The following is a 12,425-nucleotide window of genomic DNA, read 5'->3' as shown; positions in this document are numbered from 1 at the left end:
GCATCTGATTTTGTAACATCACTTGGATGTTTAAATTGATTTAGCTAATATGCAAATATCTGGATTATAAAAATATCAAACCAGCTACCATGACCATGCAAGGCACATAAGGGTTTTTTTTTTCTCATTGAATTTTTAACTATAAAACTAATGACTTTTGGGCTTTCTTTTCTTCCAACTAAATACCTTCTGAAATTATACTCTATTGTATCAAATAGACCAATAAAATATTTAAAAATTAAGTGTATGCACTTCATATGCAGTTTAGTATCTAAAACAACTGAAGTATGTTTGGAAAGCATTCATCATTTTCATTTTCAACTCAAATATCTGAATTAAGAAATATCAACATGAATGTTTTAAAATTTGGGGCAGAAAGAACATTTTAAATAAAATTTTTAACATCACCATGATTGAGAAAATTTGAAGACCTGATTGAAAACTGTACTGATATGAAAAATTTGAGATCAACATACATTTACCTGAATGTGAATACTGATTTTATATCTCCTTCTACAACAAAATTTTCACTATTTTCTTTTTTGTTGTTTAATAATCTCACTTTAGTAATACCATTCCAAAACATATCTTCAGTCAGTCTAGTGAATTGCTAAACTCATATTGAAACACCCCTCCCAGCACCCCCTTTCTCAGTACCAATAATAGTAAGGGAAGCAGGGAAACACTTACCTAATTTTATTATGTTAAAATAATATTCAGGTGCATATTCTGAACCAACTTAGATGACAGTTGTAGCCCTATTCTGTTTATAATGTTTATCATGCCAGTAACATTCAAAACCTACAATTTCACCTTTGCTTCAAATATTAAATCCATTAATTTAATAGGAAAATCTATTATAAATTCATTTACCTCATTTTATCATTTCAGGAGTAGTCAGACAGGGGCACATGAAAATGGGAAATATTTTAAAATAATTAATTAAAGGTTAAACATCTTTCATAAAGTATAGCAGGAAACTAGGTTATATCCAGGCTGGGGAGGGGTAGAGAAGATTACTCTCTACATATTTTATAAGGTATTGAAACTAAAATTATGTTTCAATCCAATATACATTAGACTAAAAAGCAAGAATTACTGTACTTTTAAAGTGCAGATGTGTATAATTACTTCATTAATAAGGTTTTTGTCATAAAGTTTGTCAGGTTAATTTCTGGGCTTCCAAACAAAATTCCAAAAGTATCTCTAACAGAGATAACATCACATTTTAATAGTGTTCCTCTTTATGTAAGAGTTAACTAGAAATATTTAAAATTACAGGTGTTGAAAATCAATAGAACAGTTTGTGTTGCCATTTGTTTTGCTAATTCTATTTATATACAAGTAGATATCAAGCACTTACTATTCAAATATCATATTGAAATTCCTTTAGCAATTTGAGAGACAGATGACATTTTTCCTAAAAAAATATATATGTATATATACCCAACAGGATTGATATGAAAACAATTTAACTTGAATGATGTAATTATGTAATGGAATGTAAAAAATTATAGCAATTAAGGTGCTGTGACATGCTCTAATGAATGAAGTTACGCTGGTTGATGACACTATATCTCGTACTCATTAATTATTTGGATAGAGTGCATTATTTTACATAACATGAAGAAATAAGTCGTAAATCACCACTAAAAATTACAGCCATACATTTTCATTTACTATTAATATATTTTTCCCACATCCATGAATTACGAAAAAAATCAAAAAAATACCAGTAGCATTTGAGTCTCTAGAAAAACTCGTAATGTGGGGCAATTCTTTGACTATATGCAGCTCATAATTTTCAGGGGAAGAAAGTGAGCATTCCTAGAGAAATGGTTTAGAAAGCAAATAGGTTTATATATTTATGAGGCAAATCTGCTCATGTGTGGCTTGCTAATGTGTCCTGTTTAGGTGTCTAAGTTATTGGAAATATTTTTTAAGCTTTCTTATTTGCAAATCTAAAGAGAAAGACAGATTTCTTAAGTGATTCTTTCAAATTATTATAAAACAACATACTGCTAACATGCAGTACAATGCTTTATATGGGATTCTTCTAAAAATATTAATTAAAAAGGTAGCCAAGCTCTCATTTTTCCTAAAATCTTAGAAGGAAACGTGAAAGGTGAATTTAACATGATAGTCAACAGAACCAAGTAATACAAATTCCTTTTTTGTTTTCTTCTAAATCTGTTTTCCTTAAAACAACTTCCTCCCTATAGTAAATTAGAATTTAAAAAGTAGAATGCTAGCATTAAACAAAAAGAAAATATTTCTAACCTCATTTGCTAGGGGTAAGGGGGTGTGGTTACGTATACCTATTCATTCTTCACATCAAAATGTAAAAACACACAGTTACTGAAAAAAGAAGCTAATAAATTAATCTCTCCATGGTTCTCAGATAAAACCTGGCCACTGTTGACAAGCAATTTGTATTAGTTTCCTTCCTTTTCTCTCTCAATGACTTCCACATAACCCACCAGCCCACTACAAAACTATATAGGAAAACATCCATCTGACAGAGCTCTTACACCAAAGAATCTAGAGCAAAAGAATAGCTTTATCCAGGTAAAAATGTTACTAATTTAGGTGTCAAGCTTACTATTAAATTTTTACTATTAAAAAAATTTTTATTAAAAAAATTTACCTATTTCTCTACATTTTTCAAGACACCTGCCTTTTGTTGAGCAGAATACCCTCAATCGTTGTACAAAGACATACACACACACAATGTTAAATATGTGTTTATGTTTATATATGTGTGTGTATATATATACATATACGTAGATAACATATACATATGTTTGTGTGTGTGTGTGTACATATAGATACCCTAGTTTCAGATTGTAAAGACCTTTCTTAAGTGACTGAGAGCCCCCCAAAGTCTGAGGGAACTATTTTTCTGGGGACTGTAGAAAAGCAGAAGCACAATTTTGTTTTGAGAATTAACACGTAAAAAACAAGCTGGGAAGATGGCTTCTTACAAAGAAATCACAGTACTCCACAGCTATAGAAGCAGCTATCTAGAGACTGCAAAATGGGGAAGAATAATATCACTTGATAAAAAACGCTTGCTTATTTTTATCTTGTTGGTTCTTAAGAGTCATCTCAAAGAATTTCTTTCTTATGGTTAAAAAGAAAACCCTAAAAAAAGGAAAGAAAAAAAAGTAGAGTAAGAGAAACAGCCATTCACAGTATCATTCTTGTCTTATTAGGTTTTCACTCTGAATTAGCTAATAAGAAATGTATGAGATGTAGTGGCAACTGTCAAAGATGGCACTACACTGCTTTTCCAAATCTTTCAAAGAAAAACAGTAATTTTTTACAAGACTACCGCTTCTCATCAGGACGTGTGTGCTTGCGGGTGTGTGTGTGTGTGTGTGTGTGTGTGTGTGTGTAAAAACAGAATTACATATTCTGTAAAGGATTCATTAAAAACAGAGGTATCATTTTTTTTGGTAGCAAATATAATACGTTAATAAACATTCATCTTCAAGATTTTAGCATTCTCGAGTTTCTGAACATGACTCTATATACTGTAATTTATTAAAATTAGTATCTGTTATTTACTGAGCTAGAAATTGTGGAACTCCTAAATTGAAACAAATTATAGTTCTCAGAAGCTCATTGGCCAATATATTTATTGAGTGGACACACTTGCAATGACTAGACAGAGAGGCAACTTTTTTCGCCTCTAGAAGTCTTTGAATTCAATTTGGCAATGGAGGCAAGGAAAGACAAAGAGGGAAATAATTTATCCACAGGGTATGAAAAATAAAAATGGGCTATCAGACTTCTGCCTTCTAGTTTGTATTTACTTTTGCCCCAACAATAAAAAAAAATTATGTCAAAAACAATTTTGGAAAAGAGATCAAAACTTCTAAAAGATATTGAAGCACAATCATCTTTAAAAGAAAATGCCAACAAGCATTTGATTACAGAAGACTACCGATAAAAGCACTTTAATTTAAAATTGTTTTTTTCTTAATTATTTTCGAATCTTTTATTATTGTAAATGTCTAGCATAATTATAAAATTGAGAGGTGGAAAATACATTTATTTTTTCTTAACGTGACTGAGATTCTGTTCTTCATCCTATACAGATAATTTTAGTCAAAATCTCCACTGCCTCAATTATCTAGATACAATATTCACCATAAGCTGAAAAGACGTCACCAATTCAACTTATTTTCAATTAGCTTGGTTCTACTAATTATACAAATGGAATTTTTTTTTTCTGGGTTAGTGACTCCATGTCTATTTTGCAACCATGAACATCACTGGAACCATTACAAATAAAGAGGTAAATTATTTCATAATAGAATTACCGAGTAACACTTGTGGGAAAAAAACTATTAATGTAGAATTAACCTCACTTCCTATGGAAATGTAGTTTGAAAGTGCATTTAGTTTTAATTAGTGGTGACTTTTAGGTCCATAATTGAGGTATTTGGTAATATAATCAATTTTAATAATCACTTTCATATGTGTGAAAGGCACACTAGCAAAACAGCACTATTTCAAACTAAATTTTCATTAAACTCTAGGAAAATTGCTAAATGGAAAAAGGAATAACAGATAGGGTTTCCTGTAATTTACTTAGTAAAAAAATGACTAAAAAATAAAAATAAAATATATCTAAAATTATGTTATGGAAAGGTAAAACTGAAATGGTTTTCTAGTAGGAGGTGGGCAAGTTAGTGGCAAAGGCAAGCAACAAAGTTGGCATTTCACTTCAATGTGACAACAGTCTTTTTGACAGCGTATTTGTTTAACATTGAACATCCCACCAAAACAGTTATCCATTTCCAAGTGCATAATAATTCATTGTTGCCTTTCACTGTGCATTAAATGTCACCCATCACTGTGACAAGAATATAAGAGCTACTGCACGCTAGTCAGGAGCCTAGATTAAAGCTGTTGATGCAAGCACTTTGGACATGGTTTTCTACACTTAGTTAAACCATCAAAAACACTATGTTTAGAACATTTTTACCTCTGAGTACCAAGAGAAATACAGAATATTTTTATAAGTAGAAGAACTTTCAGTAAGGCAATAGCCTTGTCATCTTGTGACCGCAGACCATGTTAGTGTCAAAATGTATGTCAAGACAGTCCTGGTGGTCACTGTATTGATAAACCCTCAAGCAGATACTAGGGAGACCATCTCCTGCTCTCTAATCCAATAATACAATAGATGATATTCTAATATTCTAAAAAGTCATGCAAAGTAATTCAACCCCACAACATATAAGAAACTCCTATATTCTTTTTAACTTAGAAAAACCAGTGTTATGTACTTAACACATTGAATATTCTTTGATTTGTTATCTTTGCTAAGAAAGCCGGGTTAGTCAATATCACTTGCCTTCTTTTCCTCTTTTTCCTATATTTGATCATATTCACCTGTTCATTTAAGTAACCTAAGAAATTTCTGTGTAATAATATTCTTACTCAAAAAAAAAAAACTGGTGTAGTGTTACTTTTCTCCTCCAGTTTATTTGTATTTAATTTTAAAATGTCAATCTCAGAATAAAATATGCAATATTATTATAAGCTTAGTGAATTATTACTAAGGTTCCATCAATCCTGTTGGAGGGAAATGTGTATAGCATTTTGCTGTTCTTTTAAGTTTGGTCCTCAGTTATTCACCTCTATACCAAACTACTAAGAACTCTAGACCAAGATTTACACGCTAAATTTCAAAATAGTTCTGGTCTTGTTAAAAGCAAAAAAATAAAATGAAATACTCTAAATTCATGGGCATTTAAATTGACTCATTTTATAAATAGTATCTACTGCATTAGTTTATCTGTTGTTTAATAAAGGAAATATTTGAAGCAAGGTGAAAAAATACCTCTCCTTCTGAGTATAAAGGGTGGATTTCCTAACCAGACTCTTTATATGACTAACTACTATCTCTGTCCTAATATACGTAGGTCAAAGGAAAATATAATAGAAAGAGAGAGGGAAAAGGTTTAGGGACGAATATGATTAAATGCAAGTTTGTCATGTACAAGATTTCCTCCTATTTCTCTGTCAGCCAAGAGCCATGGTTAGGATATCCGGGATAAGGCCATTCCATGTCCAGAATGCCAAACCTCGGCTCATCTTTACTGTCAAATGAGAGGTCTCCACTAATTTGGATAAGCATGCTGATTATGTCATTATGCTGTAAACAATAATGCAACTGTTTGCAAAAGACCATAGATTATAAAACCATACCAAGACAAATACTATATATCTTTTTCTTAATACTGGTTTTAAAAAAAACTTAGAACATTTGTTAAGTAATTGTTAGATAATCTTTTTCTTATGTATAAGGGTGAAGGGAAATTTTTAAAAGCCATCACAGTAACAATCTGCTTTTAAATTTAATTTTAGAAAACCTAAATTCCAACAATTATGATCAGTATTTAATTTATTATAAAATTTTGTTGTTGGCATGGCATTATTTTAGAACTTCATGATTTTCAGTGAGAATGAAATACATATCTGAGAATTTTTTTAATGTAATTTGTCTTTCTTTTTTCCGTCATCATTATGGAGATAAAGAGAAAAAATGGACATAGAGATAAAGAAAATGCCATATTTATTTTGACATCGATAATAATGTTATTAAGTTCATCAGCATCTCTATTAAAACATAAGACATAGTCCTCATTCATAGGTTAAACATCAAAATACTACATTTATTTTGAATTGATAACAAATATCATAATATCATTTAAATTAGGAAGGTCATTAAGTTCTGCAATTGAAACTTGGACACCTACATTTGCACATCATGAACTTCTTTCATGGTAATAAGAGTTCACTACCATAACAGAGTGACTTTTTTTATTGAAGTAAAGTAGATTTTAATTTTATAAATTTATTTGGCTTTGGAGGTTCAGTTTAAAAGTTAAATGGACTCTATTCAAGATATTTTCTTTTAATCTGAGTTTTTAGTGTGTTGTTTATAAATTTAGCAATATTTATACAAGATTATTTTAATATTGAGAATTGAACAAAATATTTCAGAGACAATCTATGAACAATTTATTTTCATATTATGTATTATTTATCAAGATATCTAATATTATTTATTAGTTAATATAGGATATCTAACATTGTTTATTATTTAGTAGAATATATGTTCATTTGTCCATAAATGAAGACATTATACTTAATTTTTGAAATTGTATGAGACTGATTTCACATCTTTGAATAAGATGCTGAAACAGAATCACTTTCAAATTCATTCATTTAATAACTAATAAAAAATATTTAAATGATGCAAAGATGCTCAAAAATGAAAAGGCTGTTTTGTCTTCACAAGATATGGATAAAGCTCGAGCTAAACGTTTATGAACTTCATACTCCAAATGCTCATTTTGGGGGGAGAACTCTAAACTTCAAATAAAAACTTTAACATGATCTACCACACAGCTCCAAATGCTATATGTACACATGGTCCCAATACAAATTTTCAGCCAAATGCAAATGATAGTTGTCTGAAGGACTCATGTGTTAATATTAAACCAATCACGTAGAAAAATTACAAATTTGCATGGCATTTATACGTAAATATCAAAAATATCTGTGTGTAACTATAAAAAATGTACGTATATAAAAAATATTATGCTACTTCTAGAAGTGATTTCATTCCTTTTTTAATTGAATGAACTAAGCGTTTTTTTATTGCTAGGAATAAATACAGGACTTCATTGAGAAAAGAATAAGTTCAAGAAAGGATAAATATCCCTAGTGATAAACTTATCAGAAGAACCTATATAATATAATTGAAAAAAATAACCCTCTTACTTAATATTTAATTTTGATGATAGAGCAAAAAATATTTGTAGTTACACATTATTTTGTGAAAAAAATGAGAGATTTTATGTGGAAAATAATGATAGTCTTTATAGTCAAAATGCTTATTTTTAAAGAGCCCTGGTTCATTAAAAAAAAAGCCTCCTTTAAATATTACCACTTTGCTTTTTTCATATGACTGATTTATTAGTTCAAATTAGTAAAATATATTATTTTGCTCTCTGGCTCAAGAGAAATCTTCAAAATAAGGAAATAATTTTTATGTCCTAAAGATTTGGACTGCTTTAAGTGCTGATTAAAAAGGGTAAACTCTACCAAACTTATAGCTTACTGACACAACCAGCATGCTTTCTGCCCAAAAAGGCAGCATAGTATATTTTAATAACTTATGTGACTCTTCAACGTTCATTATTCTTCAGCACCCCAAGGGAAATAAAGAAAAAGAAAAGTAAAATTATTGTGACTTTTGACAATTATTAGTTAGAAAAAGGAGGTAACAATTGCCAAAAAAATCACAAAAGTGAGCATGTTACCTGGCTATGACAAAGAGCACACAACTGACACCCAAGTAAGCCAGCAGAATATACATCCAGATATCAGGGGAGAGAGGATTCAGGAAGGAGAAGACGCCTGGGTTTGTACCATTGGGCTTGCGGTACAAAATACTTATTCCAAGTGTCATAAAGGGCTTGGAAAAGTCGATGACCTTCTCCCGAACGTAGGTAATAGCCAGTGGGGCAACTGCAAGGTCAGCTTTCTGTAGAGAGAAACAGAAGAAAGGGGGGAAAATTGGTTCTAAGTCTCAGGAACGAAGTCAGTATCCAAATCAAACAAAATAAATACTTTACGCTTGAGAATTGTCAGAGTAACTATTACATTAAAGCATTCTTGACTCTGAATTGAAGCATCTCCTTTTACTGCTACTCATTTCTATGTCCTTCTAGATTAGCAAACCAGCATTTATTGCACCTAATAGAGAAAGAAAAAAAACTGTACAGAATGAAAAAACTGAAGAAACTATTGTAACATTCAATACCTGAATTATTATGCTATGGGATCTTCTCATAATTATTTGTAATCTAAACTTAAAAAAAACACTTAGTATCAGTTATGACTTCCTAAATACCTTGGTCAGATTCTAAATAGTAAAAATAATACTATCTACTTCAAATTATTTAGCTGATAATCAAGACACATGTTTTCCTGGTTATAAGTACAGTTAAAAGATTTTAGTCTTTAAATAGTTAACATTTTGAAAATCATCTTTTAATGTGATTGTGTTTACTGCCCCTGAGTTTTGTTTCTATCCCTCTAATTTGTTTTTATATTATTTAATGAAAATCCTTGCAGCCTTGCCTAAATCGCATCAGGAAATGAGTTTTTCCATTTTCACAAAGTTGCTAATTTTCCACGGTAGCTTAAATATGTTAAATTACTAATGCTCTTCACTCATCATGCTATAACCATCTGTCAGGATGAACTTCAGCTCCAATATATTGAAAGAAATAATTATAATGTCTTAAAATAATAAAGGCACCTGTTCCCACATATGATAGGAAGCTATATTTCTAAATTCCTTTTATTTTCATAAACACACTGGGCTTTCAGAGAATAAAAAAGTGCTCCCTGTAGTGAGCTACAGAAAGATGTACAAAATAACGAAATTGGGCCTTCACAGTTTCCTTACCTCAAGCATTGTTGGAGAACTTAAAAAAGAAACTTCTCTAAGAAGCTAACTTTGTTGACAACACTATTCTGGGTACGTGTTTGTGTGTATCTGTGAGTTGGGTGCGTGTGGGGAAGAGGGAACAGTCAGATGTTTGAAGAGAGTATCTTTGAGTAGCAATGCGGAGAGAAAAACATTTCTCTAAAAACTAGGAAGGGAAAAAAACAGGTCTTAAGGGCCCTGGAGAGGACATCATCATATTTCATGTTCATAAATCAAAGAAAATATCAGTTTAGCAGTAATAATTGCTAATGTCCTTTAAGCATCTGCTATGCAACAGGCACTGCACTAAGAACTTTACATGAATTGTCACATTTAATCCTTACATAGTCCTACTATTATTCTCATTTTCAGGTAAGGAAACTGAATCCATGAGAAGTCAAACACTTGTTCATGGTCAGAGAGCTAATTGAGCATTGGAACCAGGACATAAACCCCACGCTTTTGGAATCTCTACCCAGAACTGCCCATGATACGCACCAGCCAGAAATGGAATCATGGAGACATTCATTCATTCATTTATTAAGGCGTTCGTAGAGACGGAAAGGGGAATGTATGGAAGCAAGGACAGTGATTAATAGATTATAGTCACTGAGAATTTAGAGGGTCAGGTGAAGAGTTTAGGCAGATGGAATGCTTTCCACAAGGAAGAGAGCATTTCCTCTGAGACAGAAGGGAAGGAAGTACAGATGGTTTGAAAAGGTAAACAAGTTTGTTAGGGAAAGAAAGTAATCATTCAAGAAACAAAGATTCTAGTAAAAAATGGACAACATGAAACGGTGAAGGCTGAACATACAGCACAGTGTATCTATGTGCCATTTAGCTTTGTAACCTCCCTTGGACTAGGCACATGAAAAGCAAAATTTGACCACATGTAAGGTATATAAGTGAATATACTTTAAACTGGTAAAATATTCTTAAATTCATGATAGATACCAACAAAACTTAGGAAACAATTCAAATAAAATATGTTAAGACAAAACTACTGCATTATTCCAAAAAAGTTGTTCAATAGGCATATATTAATATGACTGACCAGACGTATATCAAATTTTAAAGAATTTATTTATTTGTTTATTTTAGAGAGAGAGAGCATGCACTCATGCATGAACGGGGCAAGGGGGAGTGAGAGGGGGAGGGAGAGGGAGAGAATCTCAAGCAGACTCTGCGCTGAGTGCAGAGACCAACACAAGCCTCGATCTCATGACCCTGAGATCATGACCCAAGCTAAAACCAAGAGCCGGACACTCAACCGACTGGGCCACCCAGATGCCCTGACATACACCGAATTTTAAAATTTATTTAGCATTGCCTAAAATAAAATTTCTATTCCAAATATATAATTTCTATTCCAAATACACAATAAAATACTTTCATTGATAAATCAGTCATTTGAAACAAAAGATACAGACACTTTTAGACATTTAGTTAAAAAAAATAAATAAATTTAGTTATCGACAGATTGTGGTACATCCATATGACAGCATATTATCCAGCAATAAAATGAAATTAACTATCAAGGCATGAAAAGACATGGAAGAACCTTAAATGCATATTGCTAAGTGAAAGATGCCAGTCTGAAAGGCTACATTCATATGACATGATTCCAATTATATGACATTTTGGAAAAGGCAAAATATACAAGCAATGAAAAGATCTGTAGCTGCCCCGAGGATTCAGGGAGCAGAGTGACAAATAGGTGGAAGAGAACATGTTTATGACAGTGAAACTATTCTGTAAGAAATCATAATGGTGGGTACATGACACTGTGCATTTATCAAAAAACCATAAAACTGTACAACACAAAGAGTGAACTCCGATGTAAACTATGGACTTTAGCTAATGTCTCAACAATGGTTCAACTGTAACAAATGTACTACACTGATGGAAGCTGTTAATAATAAGGGAACCTGTGGCAGGTGGGTAGAATAGGAGAAGGTATAGAAACTCTACTTTCTGCACAATTTTTCTATAAACCTAAAACTGTTCTAAAAATAGCTATTTTTAAAAAGTAACAGGTTGTTTTAACCATATCCTGTTGGTAGTACTTAATGTTATGTTGATTAAATTAATTAGAACTTATATATTACTATTCATGGTAAATCACACAAAACTTATCAAACATCAATTGTCAAAAATAAGCAGTCTCTAGTTACATACCAAATATATTTTTAAAATTCATTTAAACTATCAGACCTCCAGATTATCTCACAGCAGTAAAGAATATTATTTATACATAATAGCACAGTCTATGAATAAAATCTAACTTCATTACGTCTATTAATAATAACATAATTTTAAAATATAATCAGGATGTTGTATTAAAGATGTTTATAATGACAGATGTGATGTTTTCCCATCAACTGCCATGTTATTAAAGACAAGGCATTGAAGAAAAGAGCCTGATGGTAAACTGCATAATCCAAGAACCTTTTCTCTCTGTAGGTGACAGTTATGATTTCATGAACATAGATTTAGTAATTGGCATCTCATTTTATTTTAAGACTTTAAGTTTTTATTTAAATTCCAATTAGTTAACATCGAGTGTAATATTAGTTTCAGGTGTACAATATTGTGATTCAACACTTCCATACAACACCCGGTGCTCATCACAAGTACACTCCTTATCCCCACTGGTGCTTTATTTTAAAGAATAAAATAAAAAATAAAGTAGTAAAGTAATCTTGCATTAGGAAAAGCCAATGGTCAAAATTGTTTAAAAAATGTATTTCGGCCAAAGAAAAATAAATAAGTAAACTGTTATGTGTCATATGAATAGCACAAAGGAAAGAAAGAGCTCACTTCTACCTGATTGGGTCAGTGGAGGCTTTACCAAATGATTACACTTGTGTTTTGAAGAAAGTCTGAGATGACAAAGGTCTGA

The 12,425-nt window shown here is 31.3% G+C and overlaps 1 protein-coding gene across 8 annotated transcripts in view; it reads right to left on the bottom strand.

Annotated features, from left to right (window-relative positions):
* GRIK2 (glutamate ionotropic receptor kainate type subunit 2) overlaps nucleotides 1–12,425 on the bottom strand; it is a 659,372-nt gene that overhangs the window by 152,259 nt on the left and 494,688 nt on the right. For all 8 annotated transcript variants that reach the window (XM_034670902.1, XM_034670905.1, XM_034670899.1 and 5 more), the window contains one exon: nucleotides 8,349–8,572. In XM_034670902.1, coding sequence (XP_034526793.1) covers nucleotides 8,349–8,572 — 224 coding nt within the window. The remainder of the gene's footprint in view (nucleotides 1–8,348; nucleotides 8,573–12,425) is intronic.

This window comes from Ailuropoda melanoleuca, chromosome 10 (assembly GCF_002007445.2).
Source record: "Ailuropoda melanoleuca isolate Jingjing chromosome 10, ASM200744v2, whole genome shotgun sequence".
NCBI lineage: Eukaryota > Metazoa > Chordata > Mammalia > Carnivora > Ursidae > Ailuropoda > Ailuropoda melanoleuca.
Note: the sequence above shows the minus strand (reverse complement) of the source record. Positions and strands in the feature narration are given on the sequence as shown.